Source organism: Colias philodice, chromosome 16 (assembly GCF_061535455.1).
Source record: "Colias philodice isolate Cphi_HAF_F1 chromosome 16, ilColPhil1 Martin Lab GWU primary, whole genome shotgun sequence".
Taxonomy (NCBI): Eukaryota; Metazoa; Arthropoda; class Insecta; order Lepidoptera; family Pieridae; genus Colias; species Colias philodice.
Genome location: NC_143101.1, coordinates 3,866,625 through 3,890,608, shown reverse-complemented (window position 1 = coordinate 3,890,608; position 23,984 = coordinate 3,866,625). Strand labels below are relative to the sequence as shown.

The following is a 23,984-nucleotide window of genomic DNA, read 5'->3' as shown; positions in this document are numbered from 1 at the left end:
TGTTTTTGATTTGTTGTTGTATGAATAATTATTCTTACTTGTTGGTTATGAAATGTATATTGAAATAATTTACTTTTACAAATCACTAGTGATATTAGTTTTGAGTGAAAATGCTTGGATCAGCATAATATCATATTTGCTACTTCAAATACATGTTTTGATAAAAAAAAAACAATAGTGTAATGTAGGTAATAAAATAAAACTGCGTTTTATTGTAATCAATTTTGACATTATTTATTTCCCAAAATTACAACAAAATAGTTTACGCCAACAAATATAACTTTTATTTTTATAACAATCCTACTTGTTTTACATTCACGCCATCTAGACTTAAATCTTTATCATTTTTGTATACGTCTGTGTGTGTAAACGACCCTGTATGGGGTAATGGGGTTTGGCGGCGTCACTCGCGTCCGTAGGTTTTAACCACCTAATTATAATAGGCTTGCCCTACACGTGCCCCCCGGGTGGTGCCAACCGAGTGACAACTGGCCGGAGGGCTGCTAAATAATACTCCTAGGTGATGGTATGTGCGCAGCATCACCTAGTACTGGGGTTGGGGCCGATGAGGCCGCTGTGGAGCCGAAAGGGCCCAGCCCCAGATAGCGGCTGGCGGGTTTTATCCCGGCAGGCGTACTGCAAACTGGAGGGGAGAGGAGGAGAAGAATGGAAGCAGGTTTTAAAAATGAACTACCCCAGGAGGGTACCACCAAGGGTGGAGAATCCCTCCCTGAGTCGAACTCAGGCAGCCCCACGTATTCTGGGGGGGGCAAAAACTTGCTTAAAGAAACTGTCACTGAGGAGGTGGGATCCCAGGCCTCCTCGGTGTCAAATACTACTGGACCGAGAAACACTATTAGTGCTTTAGGCGCTGGGCCCCCGGGGAAACCCAAGGGACCAAAGCCTGCAAATTTGGGGCGGGGCTCTGCTTCGGCCAAGGTGACGCGACCACCCCCGGGCTTGTGTTGCCGACCTGCGGCTGAGGCGGGGCCTCGTTCTAAACACGGCCATCCTAAGGGAAAACCCAAAAAGTTGGCCAGCTCGGCGTGCGCTTCTCCGCCGAGCTACACTGAAGCCTCGGCTGACGTGGTGAACGAGTTGAGTAGCGCATCAAACCAAAAAACACAAAAACCGACAGCGGAACGAGTTGTTGCGTCAAAGTCGCGACCAGCCGGTGCACCGACGACCATGAACAGAGGGACCTCAGAATACCTGACGGGACCGAAGGAATTGGTTGAAGGAAATCCGGCTTTGGGTGTGACCGAGATGCAATCGTACTCCCGCCACCCTACAACATTACAAAATCCTACAGCGGAACAAGCTGCTGCGTCAAAGTCGCGACCAGATGGTGCACCGACGACCGCGCACGGAGGGACCTCAGAATGCCTGATGGGCCCGATGGAACTGGTTGAAGGGAATCCGTTAGTGGGTGTGACTGAGAAGCAATCATGCTCCCGCCCCCCTACAAATTTGGTTGTCCCCACTGCGCCGAAGGTTGGGCTGCGGGGGACCCTCGACCCTGCAGGGGAGAAATCTCCTGCGGGGCCTGAGTCGTGTCGCCCACAGTCATCGGTCGGTGGTGATCTGTCCTCGGACTGGACCGTTGTTCCCCAACAGAGTCGCAAAGCAAAGAATGCACCAGTTGGGAAACACCAGGAAAGCGACCCATCAGGGAAGCGGACCTCCAACTCGAGCGTCGGAACGACAAAAAACCGATTGAGCAGAAAACGACGACGCAAATTAATGGCTCGTGATCAACTACAATCTGAAGTAGATAAAACTACCGGCCCAAATCCGCATGTGCCCGCGGCTATGAGCGGTTCAGCTGCCGCTGCTACGGGTTCCGGACCAGGGCCAAATCGGCATTCAAAACCCGTTCAGACAAGCTCGAGAGACCATGCTGGCTCTAAAAGATCGCGTCTCGATGACACTATATCACCGAGAGGGGCGAAAAAGAAGCCATGCCTTAATGAGTCCCGGGCAGTCCATTCCGCGAGCTATGCGGATGCAGTTAAAGGTGATCTAATTGTGGCGATAACGTCTGACACACCAACTGGTCACCTCAACCAAGAACAAGCCGACCACATCCTGGCATCACTCCAACCCTTGCTTCATCAGGAAGCATTGAACTATAGGGAAGGAGACGCTCGCATCCTATTTAAGGGCAAACCCATATTTAAAGGGGGCGTCCTTAAGCTATGGTGCGACGATGCGAGGACGGTGGATTGGCTCAAAGCAGCCACCAAGAAGGTTACACTGCCCTCTGGTGACAAAATCTGCGTCAGAAGACTTGCGGACGTGCCGCGTAGAGTGCGCTGTGGCATCCTGCTCCCAGGTGTATGGAAGGATATGAAGGTTGTTGGCCTTCAACTCCAGTACCACAATGACTGGGCGCAGGTACACCGCTGGTTGCTCCTTCGGGCTGAGGTACAAGAAGCGGAAACGTTTGTTGTCGTCAGCATACCGGAGGATTTGGTCTCTACGGTCATGGAGCATAACCGATGCCTAGGATTCTTCTTTGGCTCGGTCTATATTAAGTTCCAGGGGCCAAAGGGTAAATTTACCGAACGGCCCCCCGTATGGAACAAACCAACGGTGGAAAACGTGACCACGTCTGCAAAGTCGGTTTCTGACTTAAACAAGGCTGCAATACCGCCTAGTTTAACAACAGAAAGTGAGGAGCAAGCCACAGCTCCCTCCACATCGCGCGACACAACTGATGCGCCTATGGAGGTGACGCCTGACGATGAACTCATCCTGCTCTCAGTAGATTCGGGCGACCTAGAGTCGGCTGATTCGGAGAGCAGTGATGAGTACACCAGAAGGTTCGGTGGCTTGGCCCTTGGTCAGGAAGAAGGGGGGATGCTATCTGATGATGGCGAACCCCTCATCTGAATGCCACTTTCTTCAGGCAAACCTCCAGCACAGTCAGAGCGCTACGGCTCAGCTCAGGAAATGGCTGGAGGTAACCACTACGGCCATTGTGCTTATCCAAGAGCCGTGGGTAAGCAACTCTGGCAAAATCAACGGCCTCACTAACATCGGAGGTAAGATTATTTCCATAACAGGTTCTAATAAACCCAGATCCTGTATTTATGTCTCTAATAATCTACAAGTGCATCCACTAACAGAATTCTGTTCTAGGGATGTATGCGCCATCCTACTACTAGGGGATAACAACTACAGGCCCAACATTGTGATCGCCTCGACGTACATGCCGGCAGACGAAGACCCACCACCGCGAGAATTTGCCAGGCTGGTGGAGTACTGCGCGGGAGAGGGTCTGGAGCTTATCGCTGGTACAGACTGCAATGCACACCACCCCCTATGGGGGATGCCTACAGGTAACAACAGAGGCAGAGACCTTGTTGAATACTTATTTACAACTAGTCTTAATTTAGTAAATACAGGTGCTGAACCAACCTTCGTTACTCGCCGATATAGAACTATCATTGATCTCACACTGGCGACCCCTGGCATCATAGATAGCATTAACAACTGGCACGTGTCAAAGGAGGCTTCTTGCTCCGATCACAGGTGGCTACGTTTTAACCTACAGGTTAACACTATTACACCCATTCCTACAAGGAATCCCAGGAAAACTGATAGGACACTCTATCGGGCCCATCTTGAAAACCTCCTCGCGAATTCATGCTTTCCAGACAGAATAATGCTTATACAGGATTTAGAACGTCTGGCAGAGCAACTAACTACGAATATTATTTCCAGCTATAACACTGCCTGCCCACTGCGGGTAACGAAAGCAACAGGTGCCAAACAGCAATCCTGGTGGGGACCGGAACTTGCCAAACAAAGACAATTGGTCAGAAGATCACTGAACCGTGCAATGAACACTAACTGCGACCACGATTGGAACACTTACAAAGTAAACAAAGCTGAATACAAAAGACAAATAAGATTCAGAAGCAGTGCAGGATGGAAGAAATTCTGTGATGGCATTGAATCCTGTAATCAAGCAAACAGAGTGCGCAAAGTCATCTCCTGCTGCAATACGTCCAAGCTGGGATCGATCAAAAAATGCGACAACACTCTTACAAAAACACCAGCTGAGACGGAAGCTGTTCTGATGCAGACACACTTCCCCGGCTGCAAATTCATACAACGACATGAAAGGAAAGACACAGCAACCCACACACCATGTGAGGAAAACTGGAGTACTGCTGAGCTCATAGTCAGTAAGGAAAAAGTACAATGGGCAATCGACAGCTTTCAAGCATACAAGGCACCTGGTCCAGATGGTATATACCCGGCTTTACTACAATGGGGGGGGCCAATACTCACGTCTCACCTATCTGCCATTCTGACATCCAGCCTCGCTCACGGCTATATACCGACCAGCTGGAGGACTGTTGATGTTATTTTCATTCCTAAACCAGGGAAAACAGACTACACGGATGCGAAGGCCCACAGACCTATCAGCCTCACATCCTTTTTACTCAAAACATTAGAACGGCTCTGTGACAGACACATTAGGGATACTGCCCTCGTGCGTATTCCATTACATCGGAACCAACATGCTTACAGCCACGGTAAATCTACCGATTCGGCCTTACACTGTGTAGTGTCCAAAATAGAAGAAGCCCTACAAGAAAAATCAATGTGCTTGGGCACTTTCGTAGACATTGAGGGAGCTTTCGATAAGACACACTACTCAAGTATACAAAATGCCCTATCACAGCATGAGGTTAACCCCACAGTAGTCTCATGGATTATAAACATGCTAGGCAGTAGAGAGATACAACTTAGCAAGGATAAAACAAAGAAAGTGCTGGTCACCAGAGGCTGCCCACAAGGGGGAGTTCTCTCACCGCTCCTGTGGAACCTAGTTGTGAACGACTTGATCAGCACACTAAACAAAAACAAATTCCATACCATTGGATATGCAGATGACCTAGTAATACTTATCTCTGGTAAGTTCACGAGTGTTGTCTGTGAAATTACACAGAGAGCTCTATCAATAGTTGAGCGCTGGTGCAACAAATATGACCTTTCAGTGAACCCGCGCAAGACGGAACTTGTTCTATTCACTAACCGACGCCTTCTAGGAAGCTACCAGCTACCAAAGCTATTTGGCTCCGTACTTCAGTTATCGAAAGAGGTTAAGTACCTCGGGATTACCTTAGACGATAAACTCAACTGGAACAAACACCTTGAGAATAAGATCGAAAAAACAAGCATTTCTTTCTGGCAGTGCCACAAAATGATTGGTAATAGATGGGGGCTCTCCCCGAAAGTCACAATGTGGCTCTACAAAACTGTCATAAGACCAATGCTAACTTACGGCTCTGTGGTTTGGTGGCCAAAGACACAACAATCGGCGGCTATAAGCAAACTGCAGAGATTTCAAAGACTCGCCTGTCTGGCAATCACTGGCAGCATGAGCACAACACCGACTGCTGCGATTGAGGCAATGCTCGACCTGCCACCCCTACATCTTTTTGTAAGACAAGAAGCTCTAGCGACAGCTGTAAGGTTAAAGACACAAAACCTATGGAGAATGGTGCCTACAGCACACAGTAAGATCTTAACTATGGCAGCTGAGAAGGAGTCCTCACTCCTTGCCATAAGTGATAAGATCCCAAAACAATTCATCTTTGACAAGAAATATAAGATACAGCTACGTGAATACACGTCAGAACACAACAGCGTTGAAGACCTACTAATCTTCACGGACGGGTCTAAGACTGGAAATGGCACGGGTGCTGGGGTCTTCTCTGAGGACCTAAACATTAACATCTCGCACCCCTTGGGACCCCATAATACAGTCTTTCAGGCTGAATGCCTAGGACTTCTACTTGCAGCTTCGGCCATAATTAAAAGAAATGTAACAAACTATTCGATTCGGATATTATCGGATAGTAAAGCAGCACTCATGGCAATCAAAAGCCATGAATTCACTTCAGGGTTGACCCTTGAGTGTCACTTAGCCCTCACTAAGGTATGTGACCTGGGAAATTCCCTAGTATTACAATGGATAAAAGGACACAGTAGCTCACGTGGAAACGATGCCGCTGATATACTAGCCAGAAGGGCATCTGAAACACCGGTCATGGGACCTTTTCCCATTATACCGCTACCTGCTAGCTGGACCCGGATGATGATTACCCAGCTCACTAGCACTGCTCAGAGAGCGGAATGGTCATGCAGATCTGATTGCAAGCAAGCCAGAGAAGCCCTACCGGACATTGACTCGAGACTTGCACGTCGGCTTCTCAACCTACGTAGAGTGCAACTACGCGTAATAACAGGGACCCTCACAGGGCACGGCCCCTTTAACAAACATCTCTTCAATCTAGGGATCACAGACAGTCCGCTATGCAGAGCATGCATGGAGACCGAGGAAACGGCAGCCCACGTCATCATGGAATGTAAGGGGGTTGCGGAGTACAGGGCAAGACACCTGGGGTCTCCCGGGTCCCTCCCCGAAGCCTTTGGCAGCCCTCACAAGCTGCTTGGCTTCATGGAGGAGCTCGGGTGGTTTCAATTTTAGCTGGTTTCCCCCACCTCCCTCTCTCACGCAAAATAGGCGCTTGACGTCGAGTTGCGGAGAAATGCCCGTATTATTATTATGTTTCTCATTTCCATAATACTCGGGTACCACCAGAAGGACAGTACCCGGATCTTTGGAAGGCTTACGTGGGGACACGGATCCAACACGCAGAGGCCCTTTCGAGAATTTTAATGTGTTGTGGGACACCAGCCGCAGCCTGCCCATGACTGCACTATAGAGATACAGCCCTGGGCAGTCCGCGGCCGATGTAGGACTATTGCAGGGTATGGAAATTTAATGATTGGGCTATGGATTGGGATGCTAAATGGACTGGTACTGAGGACTATGGGAAACTATGGCACCTGCCTTTCTACTAAAAGAAAGTAAAAATATGTTGGCAGGTGGTGACTCGCCCTCTCACTGTATGGGCCCCCGAAATAAGTCGCTGCAATAGTGCGACAAGGGGGCAACATATTGTGAGCAGCTAAGGGTGGAGAGGCGTCCCTGGACTTTAAACTACGATCACGCGCTCCCTGAGGGTCCAGCATCACGTGCCCACTCGCCACTTACGCTTCGCATCCACCCTTCGAGCTAAAAGCTCTCGCGACTCCACTCTGACCGGCCGGTTAAGGCAAGCCAGAGGTGGGGGGTCCTGTCCTCGTCAGGCTTCACTCCGACCGGCCGGTGAAGGCGAGCCGGAGATGAAGACAGGGGCCTCCCCCGGGAGCACTCGTTTCCCGCGGGGTCGCTACTCCCCGACACCCCGCCACAAGGTGTCCTGCGGGTTGACTGATTGCACGGGTGGAATATCTATTGTCACGTAGACAATAGATATTCCAACCGTGGGCGATGGGGTCGTCACATCCCTACGCCTTTATTATTATTATTATTACGACCCTGTATGCAATGACAGATGTTATAATGCATTTTTTTACCGAATTGGGTGGATTTTAAGGCAATGATATGACATATTTCAATAAAATATAATATTCAGTAACCGCCATGACTATTCCTACGACCTTAATCTTTTCCAATTACGCAAAAACTCAAATAAACTAGAAATGTAGAATTCAGCGCCATCTAGCGGGATATTGGCTGGGAACAGATCGTAGCAATCACCTTAAACAGCTTGAACAACTATTTATTTACTTTGTAGTAACTATTACATTTCCCATCAATAATAAACTATTTAAAATTAGTTTAAGGGCTTAATGTTATTCAAACCCTTATATTTTACAGCAAGTATGTAATATTATGTTGAAGGATGTCTTAACAATGATTTAAAGTCTTATAATAATTTATGTACACATGTGTAGCGAGGAACGTGTTTGTAAAGAACCAATCATCGTTTCATTTAGTTTGAAGCGATATTATTGGTTATTTACAAACATATTCCTAACACATTATTAATGGAAAAGCACCTGAAATTGAATTTCACAGACAATTTATTTACTATTTAAATTAAAAATAAAAAGTGATTATTGGTATAAAGTAAAAAAAACAATATCACATAACTAACTAATAAGTAATAAGATTGATGAGAACAATTGAAAATAAAGTAATTAAAACCGAGAATTATCACACTATTTCCCTTTACATATATTATAATTAACAAAATATCAGTAGGTTTATGCACAATATTAGAACAATATGGATTTTTCATAATTAGGAATATTTAGGATATACTGACTAAAAACTTGTTTCCCATTCACATAATCCAATCGTATAAAATTCAAAGCTTTGAAAATACACAACCCAAAACTTTAACAAGATTTGCACTTGTCTTTCCTTATCTAATTTGTCTTACAATAAACGTATGCAGTTTTTATTGAATCTAGCTAACTAGAAAACTCTGCCCAAAGCATAGGCAGAGTTTTTATTGAACGTTAATTAGTTCATAGAATCCGAGTCACTAGGACTAGTTCGTAACGACTGTAGGGACATGAAAGACGGCGACGTGGAGGGCGTAGCGAGGGAGGGCGAAGGGCGTGTCTTTCCTTATCTAATTTGTCTTACAATAAACGTATGCAGTTTTTGTTGAATGTAGCTAACTAGAAAACTCTGCCCAACTAAACGTGTAGGCATAGTTTTTATTGAACGTTAATTAGTTCATAGAATCCGAGTCACTAGGACTAGTTCGTAACGACTGTAGGGACATGAAAGACGGCGACGTGGAGGGAGTAGCGAGTGAGGGCGAAGGGCGGGGTCAGGTGGCGCGGCCCTTGCCCTCCTTGATCGCGATCACGTAGCGCTGCGCCACACGCTCGGGAGGCGAGTACCCGTCCGCGTACGAGGAGTCCTGGAATGTGGAAAATAAATTATACAGTAGAACCTCGATAACTTAAACCTCGGTAACATAAAAACCTCTGTAACTTCAAAAAATATGTATAAATTATTAGCTGCGCTCCGCGGTTTCACCCGCATTGCTCCGCTCCTGTTGGTCTAAGGGTGATGACTGATGATATATAGCCTATAACCTTCCTCAATAAATGGAACACGGAAAATGTTTTTTCAAATCGGACCAGTAGTTCTTGAATTGAGCGCTTTCAAACAAACAAACAAACTCTTCAGCTTTATATTAGTAATTTTTTGTAGTTAATTTTTTAATACTGTAATTTCGTTAAGGCGTTGTTCTTGTGATAGTGTTTGGAATCCTTTAAAATTAAAATATATCTTTTCTTACTATGCTATGTAGAAAATATTGAATCACGATATATGCAGTGATGCGCAGACAGGAAACATTTTTGAGAAAGTCGTAAATAAATATTAAGAAAATAAATGTTGAATAATATAAAATGCAATTATGACACCGAAAAATTGTTAATCACTGAAAAGATGTGTCACATTATTTTGGTAACTTGCAAATATTTTTTTTGAACCAACTTTTCAGATGAATATAATAAAAAAAAAGATACGAACCTCAAACAACACCTCGTACGGATCAGCAGCAGACGCCGGTAGTCTATTAACCACGGCTCTATAGAAACACGTGGTCTGCGGATATAGCGCCATTACTACCGCGCCTTTAGGGAATAGCGCATGTTCGTCCGTTCTAGGGTCCGCTCGCATTAGAGGTAGTGGTACTACTCGACGCTTGCTGAGAACGTGACGGTTCTTCTGTTCTTCGTCTATGTCGTCTACCTCGTACTTGCCTTGCGCTGGCAGCCAGCTTACCACCTTGTAAAGGAAGATATTTTTTCAGGTTATGTTGCACGCTCTAGAATGGTATCACGTATATTACTTTCGTGTCCCGTAATTGCCCGATACATACTACATATTATTAGCAAAAATAAATTAATGAGAATAATTAGCCAAAAAAAAACGAACAGCATGATTTAAATTTGATTTTAAATTTACAAGTTTCAACTCCAAATTGATTATCATATCTGATTATAGAATAACATTCAATTTTGTACAGCACCACTTAATAATAACTAACTATGTATTACATTACATTTAGGGCCGATTTTTCAATGCTTGGATAAAACTTATCCGTCCAATAAAGTATTACACGATAATATTAAATTAAACTGTCAAATACGGGCAATTAGAATATGTTTTTAAAATGGTAGTTTTATACAGTATTCGACGAATAAGTTTTATCCAAGCATTGAAAAATCGGCCCTTAATGAAACTTTGCATCAAAAAATCTCACCTCAGCCAATATCCAATTCTCCTCCTTCTCCGAGACCCTCACGAGCGCGGCCACAGCGTCCCCGGGCCGCGCTATATGCCCCGCATCAGCTGGGACCGCCCCACACAAGGGGGGCGCCCTTTCCCCCACCCGCCCGACATGTAGCGGTAATGTTTGTGCCGCACTTAGCAACATCTTCATGAGCGCACCGCAACCTATCGTCTCTTTGTTGCCTGCGTGACGAGCCTGTAAATTTTGGATGAACAATATTTTCTTAGTGAAGTTATTGGTTTGTAGTAATTTGAAATTATGGCACACATCAAAGTTTTCATTAGCAATTTAAAAACAAACTTGTTTTTCATATACATATTATGCATTCCAGTGCTTTATTATATCACTTGTATATTATAACAGGAGGTTCATAAATCATTAGGACATTAGCTTTTAAACTTTCATAATATGTAAAATGTCACTTAAAAAACAAATAAGTGTACACACTACACCACTATAACACCTAAAAAGACAAAATAAGCAAAAGTACCTGAATTCTTCTTTCATTTTTAATGGCACGAATTTCATATATCCTGGCTAGAGCTGCCCGTAGAACTCTTTCTTCCTGCTCAGCAGCATTGAGACCATTCTTATACAGACCTTTCAACTGCATTTGCTGTTACAATAAGAAAATAAAAATATTTGTATGCAAAACTTTTCTATATCTAGTTTATTAACAACTCTATGTCTTTATGTGATGTTTTAACAATTGATTACTCTACTCAGTAGAGTCTACTGCAACGTCTACTGTCATGTCAATTTACGATTAATTATATTTAGGTTCTTGAAACATATTTTCAACACATCCAAAATTTAATCTTATCCGCAATTTATTAAATTTATATTCAAAAATTTTTCTTTAATTAATTTAATTTAATTATAAAAACAGACCTGTTGTGATGACCCAGATGAGTCCTCTGTAGAAGGTGAACTTTCAGCAGCTTTTTCAGCTCGTAATATTGACTCAATGCATTGCTCATTCCTGCCTCTCTCTGCCTCAATGTCATATATCAGCCTGTGCAGTGACCTCAATCTCTCCTAATAATACATTAACAAGCAATTTATTATAAAAAATATGCATTGTTCATACAAGCCAGAACTACTGAATTGTAGAGAAATAGAAGGAATTTCCTACCTGCACCTGCTGAGCAGCGACATCAGCTGTGAGAGGCATCACTGTGCAGTTTCGGAAAACTCAGATAACTTCCAACTCAAGTAGACTACGTGCATCCAACTCACACAAACGAATACCTAAAAATGACATATCTTAAGTATATCGAACGATTAATAATTGTATTGGAAAACGTAGCGTTAGTTTACATTCATATAATTTAGCAAATTAGGGCCAAAGCACCGTCAATTTTAGTTAAAACTAATGTTAAACTTACAAGCACAGCACTTTTAAGATAGATCGCACTCATAGATACAACCAATGTTTTATCAATATTACGTTTATTCGATCAAATATCTCAATACACTCTTATGAGTAGATTGCCGAAGATCAGACAAATTTATACATATTTTATTTTGTGAAATAATCCATCAATAAATCGTAATAGACCGGGAGATACTGACACAAAATTTCGAGTCATTTGTAACAGGATGGCGGTTCTACAGGGGTCTTAGTACGCAATGACAAAAAGAAAAACGATGGTGTGAACGCTGGTACCGGCGGCTTAGTCGCGTGGGCGTTAGTCGAACTCGTCGGAAAATAGCGAAAGTCAAACGATTTGTAACAGTATGGCACTTATTTTTCCTGTAAGTTTGAGGATCAACAAATATAAATACAAAATTTCAAAGATCTATGTGTTGGAAATCTTCACTTATATAAATTAATAATAAATTAAGTTTTCAAGTATGGCAGCACTTTTTCCCCCTACTAGAAGTATGGCAAATATAATAATGGTCACATTTTATCAAATACTCTCCAAAAATCCAAATGCAATACTGGTACAAAAAGTTTGGCGAAATAAAAATTTTTTGCAGATTTTCGGCGGTATGGCGACCATTTGGAATCTTCCGAAAAGTATGGCATGGCGATTTTCGTAAATGGCTGCACGACGATAGTTACCTGTGCAAAAGTTAGCCTGGTACAAATGGTTGAATAATTGTTTTATTTAAATCAACACATTCGCGTCGGTATGGCGGGCTGTAAGTCACACCGGAAAAGTATGGCATGACACTACCGCCTACTTCTTTTTTATGGGCTATCGGTAAATTCTAAAATTTTTGTGTTATAAATCGTTTGACTTTCGCTATTTTTCCGACGAGTTCGACAAACGCCCACGCGACTAAGCCACCGGTACCAGCGTTCACACCATCGTTTTTCTTTTTGTCATTGCGTACTAAGACCCCTGTAGAACCGCCATCCTTGTTACAAATGACTCGAAATTTTGTGTCAGTATCTCCCGGTCTATAAATAACAATTATTTTTGTTGTAATGACCACAGAGCAAGTAATAATGACCACAGATTAGGTATTAGTACGAGTAATAATGACATTAATTGAATATTGACCATAGAGGAAGGGTTTCTCTGTCTACGTCATTGTGTTTCAATTGACAGTTGAACTTTTTTTCTTTCTTCATGGCAAGAAGATGTGCCTATTTGCCAGTGTCGAGTATGAAAGTTGATACTTGATTTTGAAGGATTCGATAAATAATAATATAGCTTAGGTAGAGTCTGTCTAAAAAGTCAGTTTACATGGGTAATTTAAAGGGTAATTTTAAAACACAACCTAGCAACACTGCAAATAATGTATAGTTCAACCGTATAATCTAGATACATTACAATAAAAATATTTATATTAAAATTTGATAAAAATATAAGATGATAAGTGAATAACAAAATATTTGAGGTAGGTACAGGATTACAGGAAAAGTCTTTGGGAAAAGTCAACAAATAAAAAAACACTTCAGAGCATAATGTACATACCAAGTACATATATTTATTAACTTTGACTTGCATAAACAAAACAAAGCAGAGTCAATGCAATTAGAAATGGAATTGAATTCATCAAAGTCATCCAAATTGATTTTCAAAGGGTGTCCAGTTTTTGAACCACGACCTTTTCCAGGCGTGCGCCATACTGCGTTATTTACGCTAGCTTCGTTTTTAATACGAGCCAAAGTCACTCTTGAAACACCTGAAAAATCATGTTCTGTGTAAGGAGAAAACAAATAAACAAACGATCACACCTTTGCACATTTTATATAAATTACAAGAAAAAAAATTAAATAAATACAAGTATCAACTAGTATTACATACCGGTCATGGCGGATACTCTTTCTGTAACTTTGTTTTTGTTCACCAAATCTCTTTGTTTTGCCTTTTCACGCTGACAAAACTTAATAACCTTGTAAATTATCTCCCTCGCACTACTGCTCAAAGGTTTTGGCATTTTATACGAATAATAAACAGGAAAATCTAAATAAAATTGAGAAAAGTTAAGTTACAATTTTTACAATTTTGACAGCACCTGCAGGGTTACCAGTATAAGTTTTTAAATTTCTACTTAAATTACCCATGTAAACTGACTTTTTAGACAGACTCTAGTGTACACATCAAGGTACACATACAGATAGTGTACATATTATTTTATCGTAATAAATGTCAGTGATGAGGAGCTTTTAGTCAAGAATAATTTGTTAGATCAGTCCAAACTATTGGACAGACCATTTATTTAATTTCAAACGAAAAAAATAATAATACAGTTTTACCCTTTAGAGGTTTTACCAAACAATAATTTTCCCATACCTCTATGACCTCTGTAGTAATAATGACTTCCTCTATAGCACTATGGTTTAAAATTGTTGTCAAACTTTGTGCGCCATATTTATTTTTCTAATGAACTGTCATTAGTGTCATTTATGTCACCGCTTGTTTGTCAAATATTTTGGCGTAAAATAAAAATGATAAGATAAATCCGTAAATATTACACTAATATTAAAATGTTTGTAAAAATAAATAATAGTATCTGCATTTAGTGATTGGAAAGAATTTGAATATAATTATATTTTTAACAAAATAATTAGGTCAGTTGTAAGTTTTGCCAATTTGGTTACCGGTACGTCAGAAGGCTTTCTCTTGGCGAAAGAAACTACAAACGGCAAAACAAACGGTTTCAGAAAAGTTAAACTTGGAGATTATTTTTCAGGTTAATTGAATACAGTGTGAAGTGATTATTTCAAGTGTGTTTTAAGTTTATGACGAGTACTTTAAAGTGTTAAAATGGCAGAAAACGATTATTTGGATTCCTTGGAGAACAATCATTTAGACGGAACTAACGGTTCCTTAAACATGACCGATAATAGCATGGGTGTAAGTATGTTTACATAAGTTTACAACTATTTTAAATAATAGCGGTAAAAATCGAACTGCAGGCTATGGTTTTTGACATTCAAGTTAAAGACCACGCAGCGGCGCTACTATCTAGATCTAGTATCTATGGGGTCGCAAACATTCAGGAACTATAGGCGTAGTCTGTATTTAATGGGCAATTTCATGATTTATTGCATTGCATTTTTAATGCAACATGTAGATCTTATATTCGCAACAAAAACGACCGGCCGAAAACGATGTTGGCACGTTTAAACTTTGTTTACATTTACACATTACATTGTGCTAAATCTCACGATGGACGTAAAAAAGCGTCGTTGTAATATAAATGGTGATACAAAGGTGAATCTATTTGGTGAATAGTAAGCCTAACAATAGTGTTGACCATTGAGAGCCCTGAGTGAAAACAATAATATTGTTGGTATTAGTTACACTGAAAAGTTAATTAGTTCCTAATATCGTCATAATGAGGCCACTTAAGGTAATTGTATATAATGTGATTATATTTTGTTTAGTTAATTATTAATACTCATTCTTTGAATAGGGAGGTGATGAGGCCTCTGGTACTGAGGTACCAGACCTAGCTGCCATTAAAGCCAGAGTGCAGGAGATGGAAGAAGAGGCGGAGAAACTAAAACAAATGCAGACTGAAGTTGATAAACAGATGAGCATGGGCAGCCCACCGGGACTCAGTATGTATTTATTACTCTAATACTAAATGCTAGTATTGTTTCTTCTATTTCGTCACTTGTGTTTCTGCTTAGTAGTAGGAACAAAAATTAAAATCTTTCTTATTTAAATTGTTAGTTTTTAAGTGTAAATAACTGACTTAAATGCGCTTTTGTTTTATTATTAACCTAGCTGTTGTATGCACTAATCACGTTCACAGTTCACAAACAATTTAATTTTTTTAGCATTTTAATTTTAAACTTATATTCATACTAGCAGTTGTACAAAGCTTTGCCACATGTTTTATCCATTTGAGGGTAGAATTTATTAAATTCTTTTCTTCGTTTTTACACCAAATTTCAGCCTGCTTGGTAAAGTAGATTGAGCTGGGCATTGATAGATCAGTCAGACCTTTGCATTTTATAGTATTGAAAGAAATAGCTTAGTCATAGAATTGTGCAAATTTTGCTGACCACATAAACCTAGTTGTTATCATAATAAGTAATAATTTCAAATGTTTAAACATAACTAAACCATACAAAAATAGGACAATAAACCTTTTGTAGAAGTCACATAATGTGTTACAGCAAGTCCACTAAACATGTCCTTGGAGGAGAAGATAGAAGCTGATAATAGATCAGTGTATGTGGGCAATGTGGACTATGGAGCCACTGCTGAAGAACTGGAGCAACACTTTCATGGCTGTGGTTCTATTAATAGGTGAGATTTTATTTTTAAACTAGCTTTTGCCCGCAGCTTCGCTTGCGTGGAAAAGATAAATTTTCATGGTAAAAGTTTCCATCCCCTATTTTACCCCTTTAGGGGATGAATTTTCTAAAATCCTTTCTTAGGGGACGCCTACGTCCTAACATCTACCTGCATGCAAAATTTCAGCCCGATACGTCCAGTGGTTTGGGCTGTGCGTTGATAGATCACTATATCAGTCACCTTTGAGTTTTATATATATAGACTAGCTGCTCCGCGCGGTTTCATCCCTGTGGCTCCACTCCTGTGGGTCGTAGCGTGATGGTATATAGCCGAAAGCCTTCCTCGATAAAAGAGATATCTAACACCGAAAGAATTTTTCAAATCGGACCAGTAGTTCCCGAGATTAGCGAGTTCAAACAAACTCTTCAGCATTATAATATTAGTATAGATACAATCAGTAAAATAAAGGTTCTTGAAGTTGTGTTGGTTTATTTTAAAGTTGAATTCATGATTTCTTGGTTGGTTATGGAGGTATTTAAAAATATGATACATTAAAATAGTAATAGAAAACATTTAGAAATATATCTTTTTGTTTGTATATTTGATGTGCTTATTAAATAATATAATGCCGGATAGAGTAGTTTTTAATGCCTAATTTATTATACTAAATGATGACGGCTGTTGCATCTAATTAATCTTTTAAAGATAGTAAGTTGTAGTGAGCAAAAGGGCTAACCTGGTAAAACTGGTCTTATTCAAAACGATGTTTTGTTAGAAAACCTGTTCACCAGTCTGTCAAGCCCTTTATAATGTTATAAAGGGACTTTAAAGTCAAGACAAAAAAAGAGTGTGTGTGCCGAGCACACTCAATGATTTGTGAATGAGGCAAGATTCAATGACACCGAAATCGTCGCCTTAGTGCCATGAAGCGACTTTGAAATTTTACTCTCAATGTGTCTAAAGAACTTTCACTTCAAAAAACTTCTATTGAATAATCCAAGTTTTTCTATTTCAGGGTTACAATATTATGTAATAAGTTTGATGGCCATCCCAAAGGTTTTGCATACATTGAATTTGGTGATAAGGACAGTGTACAGACAGCGATGGCGATGGATGAATCATTATTTAGGGGGCGTCAGATAAAGGTAAGCTTAAATGATAGATGTATTAAGAAGGATAAGGTATTTAAATGTTTTATTGATTTAAATTTTGTCGATGTATTGAGTTTCAGTTTCTATCATTATTCTGTTTCCAATCTCAATTAAAATGATATGTAATAAATTTGTCGATATTGTTAATTAACAAGAGATATCTATTAAGTCCCTTTCTTTTATAAGAATCTAGTGGTCAGTCCCAACTTTACCGTACATGTTTGTTTTCTCTCCATAAGAACCATCATTGGGAATAATAAAAAAAGATGAACAAAATTGGTTTAGCTGTTTTCGAGATTTGCGCTCATCAGCAACACATTTGCCAATTATTATTTTTCTTATAATATAGAAGATGTCTAAAAATAATTCAGAGCAAATGTTCTTTGTATTATTCAGGACCTTGTATTATTCACAAATGGCTATTAAAAGTTAAAAGTTAAAAAAAGTAGCTTTTTATTCATGGTAGATAGAAAGAAAGAAATAAATATATATATAGCTATAATTGGAGGTCCCTCTTCACCATCGTCGGTGTTGGCCCGTCAAATGATCGACAATCAGTGCCGCCAATAGCTATCAGTGTAACCATTATGTGGCCTTTTGCTGCTTCGTGCTCGCGAGATAGAACATTATTGTATTCTTTGCTGCCAGCCTGACCAAACGTAATAATATGTATACTTTGCTACGCCTGACCGTGTACGGCCGGCGAATGGATGGGGCACGAAGTTCAAATTTAGATGGATATTATTTCATTTGTTTCCCGGCCCCAGCACGGTGTAGTGTGAATCATGCTTTACTTTGTATTTCCACCATTATGTTTTTGTACTTAATTTATCTCTGTACAACCGGTTGTCTGCTAGAACTCGCTATTATATTGTACACATTTTGTTGAGTTGCGATTTGCTCCTGAAATTAATGTAACGCCTATAGGCCCAATAAGATCGTGATATTTTATGTGTATTCAATCCATACTATCCATACTAATATTATAAATGCGAAAGTAACTCTGTCTGTCTGTCTGTTACTCAATCACGCCTTAACTACTGAACTAATTTGCATTAAATTTGGTATAGAGATATTTTGATACCCGAGAAAGGACATAGGCTACTTTTTTACCCCGGGAAATAGGATAGGTTTTATCCCGGAAATCCCACGGGAACGGGAATTATGCGGGTTTTTCTTTGACTGCGCGGGCGTAGCTAAGTCTAAGGTTAAGTCTTAATTTGTAATATATTCAGAGCATATATTATAAATAAAATCTCTTAAATGCTATTTAATCCCGCAGGTGATGCCAAAGCGCACGAACAAGCCGGGCCTCTCGTCGACCAACCGGCCGCCGCGCGGGTCGCGCGGGCGCGGCCGCTCGTACCGCGGCTACTCGCCGTACTTCGGCGGCGGGCGGGCCGCGATGCGCCGCGGCAGGTACAACCCATACTGAGCGCGCATGTTTATATCAACACACGGTTGCGAGTCACACGATACACACACACACACATACAGATAAAGGATACCTACAAATAGTCAAGCGTAAAAAAATACACACAGACATATAGGATACAATTAAACTTGCATAAAAAGATACATACAGACATATAGGATACAATTATACTTGCATAAAAAGATACACGCAGACACAGGATACAAATAGTCATGCGTAAAAAATAACACACTCACATATAGGACACAAACATGCGATAGATATGCGTACAAATGAACTAAATCTCCCCCGCTCACTCACACACACACGCGCGCGCACGCATACATACGTACAGAATGTATAACATGTTAACGCTAAAATCTTTTTTCCGCTCCAATTATAGTACATATATACATGATTGTAACAGGACAGGATTGCAAAGGCATAACGCGTTATAACGGATAACAGGTTTTAATTGTCACTTATAAATAAAAACTTAACTGTCCATAATAAACATACATTCATAGACACAAACTTTACACTTTCCCACTATTCCCAACTTTACCTGTTAACTTTGGATAAATTAGACACACATACAACCATACATAATATGTAGATCGATACATATTACATACAAACGTAATTATTATTATTTTCCGTGTCAAAAGATAAGTTACACACAACATACTTTTCTCAGATGGCACAATAATATATCTACCTCAAGTGCACAATAACTTGGTTATCCTCTCTCCTTGTTATTTATCAGACTTGGTGCAGGTTGCATGATATCACTATAATAGGATATAAAAAGTAGTGTGCCAAATTATATACAATTTTTTTTATTCTTGTTTATGTTATAAACAATTGAAAATCAATTGAACATCATGTATTTGCGAATCATTAAAATGATTGAATTCTATGAAACTACCAAATCTGGAGGCTATTCATTCAACAAAACACACGCAATTTTTTTTTTTTATAATAGTATCCAAATATCCAAAATAATCTAAATCCATACTCGTCAGTTAAAGAAACATATAATTAGTATGTTGATCCACAAGTCTACTTGTCTTCCCATTTATCGGAATAATTGATATAAATATAAACACCATTGCGCTCGAGAATTGACCCAATACAAGTTTGTCCTATTTCAAAATAAGTGCCTTGACATAAATAAAACATTAGTATGGGGGACCATCCAAATAAGTTATTTTTACAACTAAAATAGACTATTTTATACAGTTTTAAGTCTCATAGTTAATTAATATTTTAAAATAAAATATAATTTTAATGTGTTTTGTGTTATAGTAAAAATGAACCAAATATACATACTACATTGAACCACACTCAATAAAAAATGTTATTGCCTTATTAACTGAATAAGTACAATGTTGTTTTTTATGCAAAGATGTTGATATAAACATAATATATTCGTGTGCTCAATTATACTCAAAATTTAATGCATTTCGCATTGAAAAGGCTTCATTTTTGTCTGTCGTGAAGTAAATGTCACTCTGAGTATTATTATACATAGTTTCTTTTAATAAAAATATATATCAATGCGCATGCGCCGGTATGATGTTGCTTTCTCCTACAATACGGTTGTGTAATATGAAATATCGCCTATTTTCTATAGAATAGAGTGAGAAGCCTTTACATTTGTGTCTTGCACTAAATTTGAGTGTAGTCTTGCACTTTGCAGGAGTCGCGGTTATTTTATATATATAGAGGTTTGATATGATGTGTAGTACTTATGCTTGTTGAGTATTTCCTGTAGTTATGTTTCCGAAATAAATTATTTTGTATCAGCAATGTTTCAAGTATGCAATTGCATGGATATATCTTTTGTTTGATGCTTTAAGTACAGTCTTGAAAGAAATGTTAAAAGAAATCTTTATGAGGAAAATTTATTTATACAAAATAAACTTTATGACGACAGTTTCATGTATTTTAATATCGCATCCTTCCTATTCCTATATCATGTGCATGGTCTATATGAGCAAGTTAGAAATATATGAAAGTAGTGCACTATTCGGTTGTGGGTTAGATTTTGGACCTTTTAATGCTCATACAATATATTGGGCTTGAGATTTTATCGTTAAAAATTATTGAGAAGGTTGAGAACAGTGTTGCCAGATTATTGAAATTGCTTTTATTATTATCCAACCCTTAGTCATAGGTCTTGAGTAATGGATACATAAATGTACTCTTTTAATATCACAGCTAGAGGGACTTTGAAATGACGCTAAAATTTAGTTTATGCACATACTTTTAGTACTTTAGATTTGTATTAACTATACAACCTTGTTTATTCTTAACTTGTTCAATAATCTCACTGTGTGTAAAGAAATTAGTAGCACCTCTATTGGTCTCACTTATATCAAATGTATGTGACATATATCTTATTTATTATTGGAGATAAGTCAAAATAACTCCATTATATGTACTGCACTTTTAGTAATTGCATGATAGGCCAATTTTATTAGATATGAATATTGAGGGTATATTTAAAACATGCAATTTGATAAAGGGCCAACAGACGGCCTTAAAAATATTTCAAATTAAGTGCCCTATTGAAAATTAGAATTGGTCTACTATTCAAATCTAAATTAAAGTTGCAAGAAGTAGCTGTTTTAATAAATGAAGCTTCAAGAAAATTCTGGCAAGAAGCCATATCTAAAATGAAAAATAAGCACTGCTCTTTTTGTAATATTAAATTTTTAATTTTTAATTGGTACCTTTATTTAAATTTGTGGACCTTGAATTTATATGATCATAAGTAATAATTGGTATTAAGCAATCGAAGTGCATTTTAAATAAGTTACAGTTACCATTTACCACGAATCAAAAATTTTCAGACTCGCCATAGTAGCTTTGTCGCTCTATGCTTTGTATTATTTTTACATGACAATAACGGAATCGACCCCGCCTTTAATGATACAAATTCGTATGTATGTTTTGCAACAATGTTTGCAACAAATTGACTGATAATTCCAATGAAGAAAAACAACCATAAGCTCTCGGAAGTAAGCAGTGAATGTAGCTGTAGGTGAGTGCAATCCGTAAGGACACAGAAGTCACGTGATGTTAATACGAATAAAATTGTTCACTTAAAATAAATAAATTCACTTGCTAGAAATGTATCTGTCCGATATTGTCATGTAAAGAACTACTGCATCATCGGCACCAGTACTGCATATGAACACACTTAGGCCCTATATGATGTTCTGCCTTGTTCGCAGAGGGATGAGGCGCGGCTCGTACTACTCACCCTACTGAGTGTGGTAGAGGGGCGAACGGCCCCCCTACAGGAAGTGTAGTATAAGTTAAAATGGACTACGTCCTTTAAGGCTCATTGGTGATTTTTTTACAAGTGTCGAAGTGCAGTGGCTAAACAATTAAATTCTAAGATACAATTTTGAAATTACAGAAACCGTTTTACAGTGTTATGTAGTGGGATATTATAAATTAATTGTAAATTCAATAATTATACATTGTAATTGGTGATACAAGCGTCTATGTAATACTTCATTATTTTAGCAAAGACAGCGCTGATTATATCAATAAGTGTTTTAAAATTGAATGCCTTTCCTCTACTTTAAATGCTATGTTCGTAATTTTTATTTATCATTTTATTTAACACTAACGTGTATTTTTTTTTTTGCTTTATGATAGGATAAAAAACGAAGTTGTAAGGACCCAACCATATGGGCAGTTCATGAATTAGCGTCCTTTTTGTAAAAATACAGCGGATGCAATAATAGTGAAATAAGTGTGTTTAACGTATTGACTTTGTAAATGAACTAATTGTTAGTAGGTAGGTTAAAGATAATTGATTTTTAATTTTGTTTGTAATTGATTTTAATGATTGAATGGGAAATTAGGATGCATTTCCTTGAAGTATAATAAACCATGGAAATTGTAATGCACTATTTTTCCTATCTCAATATCGAAGTTGTGACATCTTTAATACGTCATGTAATTAGTTAATACACTTGTTCAATAATAAGTGTTATTTTAAAAATAAGAATATGAGCAATTTAAACGAATAGTAAAAATTGGAGGGTAGGTATATAATTATCTCATATAGGTAGGTAAGTGAAACTTCTCTAGACGCGTTGAGAGTAAAATTTGAAGGTCGCGTGATGGCAATACCATCACGTCATGGACGCGATGGTATTGCCATACACATAGGTGCGAGTATGGCGAAGATTTTGATATCTTTGAATTTTGCCAAAGAAGTTTCACTTCTGACTCGTGGGTTCAACACACGCGCTCTTTTTTTATCGAATGACTTATGTCACTATTCAATGTTTATATTTGGACGTTGAGAAACAGTAATGGCTTTGTCAGATAGAATGAAGAATCGTACTTAGCGCATATCAGACGTTGACGCTATATTTGACGATATATTATCGCTTAACACACACGTCACACACATGGCATCATAGTGCGGCGCGGCGTCAATTCGTTGCTATCTGGCAAAGTCCTAATTATAAGAATCAGATCCCCACCTTAGTGAGTGTAAGCGACACAGTATTTTTAATGTATTATGTAAAAATACAGTTGAAGATGGCGACTGTCGGCCAGAATATCCCAAAAAAATTATTTGTACATTAATTGTATTACAAATTTATCGCAGAAATGGCATGGTATTGCCATAAAGAAACAGTTGGCTTGAATTTAGTTTCTAATAATTTTGTATAAGAGCTAGCGCGCACGAGCAACTTTGTCTCCGCAACTATTTTGTCCCCGCAACTATTTTGTCTCTCCCACCTATGGGCTAGTATGAAAGTGCGCGCACGTAGCGACGCAACTCCCCATACAAATTGATGGGAGAGACAGAATAGTTGCGGAGACAAAGTTGCTCGTGCGCGCTAGCTCTAACTTGAATTGTTGCTTGAATATTTTCTATAGCTATATATATAAACTTGAATCATTAAACAGATTGATTGATTTCTATTGTTGTAATGAATCGAATAATTGAACAAAAGAAGTGTAACTGAGATAGATTTTAATGATCCAAGTTATCTTTTATTACAACATGTAAAATCTGCAGTTGATACTGATTCGAAGGCGATTTACCAACAAAATAACAAGAGTATATTTTTAAACAACTAAAAAGTCATATTTGTGTCATGTTCTGAAAAAATATAGATCAGAAAAAAAGCTAGTAGAACCAAGTGTAAATTCGTACCTGGAAATATTAATTAATTTAATGTTAATTCAATTTTATCATCATGCTTTATATTTTTATGTAAGTATTCAATCCTAAAGACGGACTCCAAGGAAATATTAAAAAATAATGTACATTTCTGTCTTTAAAAAAATGCGGTGTAAATAATGAAATAACTATACAGTACACGGTAATGTACACTTAATTTCCTGTTTGATTGAAAAAAAAATAATAAAAAATGCCTATACAAAAATTAAAAATTCATATGGGATAAATGGGAAAAGAGTGTTGAATAAGAATAATTTTAAGAACAAAGTCCGTTGTTTTATTTGG

General features: G+C 38.7%; 3 protein-coding genes across 10 annotated transcripts; 2 read left to right on the top strand and 1 right to left on the bottom strand.

Moving 5' to 3' along the window:
• Nucleotides 1-471: 471 nt before the first annotated feature.
• LOC149481572 (uncharacterized) lies at nt 472-3,413 on the top strand. Its single transcript, XM_089704558.1, has 2 exons — nt 472-3,047; nt 3,145-3,413. Exon 1 carries the CDS (start codon nt 667-669, stop codon nt 2,893-2,895), a length of 2,229 nt encoding a protein of 742 aa, XP_089560684.1. The 5' UTR covers nt 472-666; the 3' UTR covers nt 2,896-3,047; nt 3,145-3,413.
• Nucleotides 3,414-7,637: 4,224 nt separating this feature from the next.
• Sgf29 (SAGA-associated factor 29) lies at nt 7,638-11,746 on the bottom strand. Its single transcript, XM_089704728.1, has 7 exons — nt 11,585-11,746; nt 11,332-11,447; nt 11,088-11,234; nt 10,687-10,812; nt 10,167-10,391; nt 9,431-9,688; nt 7,638-8,810 (listed from the first exon to the last, which is right to left on the bottom strand). The coding sequence occupies exons 2-7, from the start codon at nt 11,368-11,370 to the stop codon at nt 8,718-8,720; spliced, it is 888 nt and encodes a 295-aa protein (XP_089560854.1). The 5' UTR covers nt 11,371-11,447; nt 11,585-11,746; the 3' UTR covers nt 7,638-8,717.
• A 2,285-nt stretch (nt 11,747-14,031) lies between these two features.
• Pabp2 (poly(A) binding protein nuclear 1) lies at nt 14,032-23,966 on the top strand. 8 transcript variants are annotated; one of them, XM_089704982.1, is made up of 7 exons: nt 14,032-14,147; nt 14,352-14,515; nt 15,078-15,225; nt 15,790-15,922; nt 16,926-17,055; nt 18,344-18,480; nt 21,718-23,966. In XM_089704982.1, exons 2-7 carry the CDS (start codon nt 14,426-14,428, stop codon nt 21,752-21,754), a joined length of 675 nt encoding a protein of 224 aa, XP_089561108.1. In that variant the 5' UTR covers nt 14,032-14,147; nt 14,352-14,425; the 3' UTR covers nt 21,755-23,966. The 8 variants fall into 8 exon arrangements, 7 of the variants coding, with proteins under 7 accessions (XP_089561108.1, XP_089561107.1, XP_089561106.1 ...); XM_089704981.1 differs by having other exon boundaries at nt 14,036-14,122; XR_016316813.1 differs by having other exon boundaries at nt 14,045-14,515; nt 21,718-23,176; nt 23,357-23,966.
• The last annotated feature ends 18 nt before the right edge of the window (nt 23,967-23,984 follow it).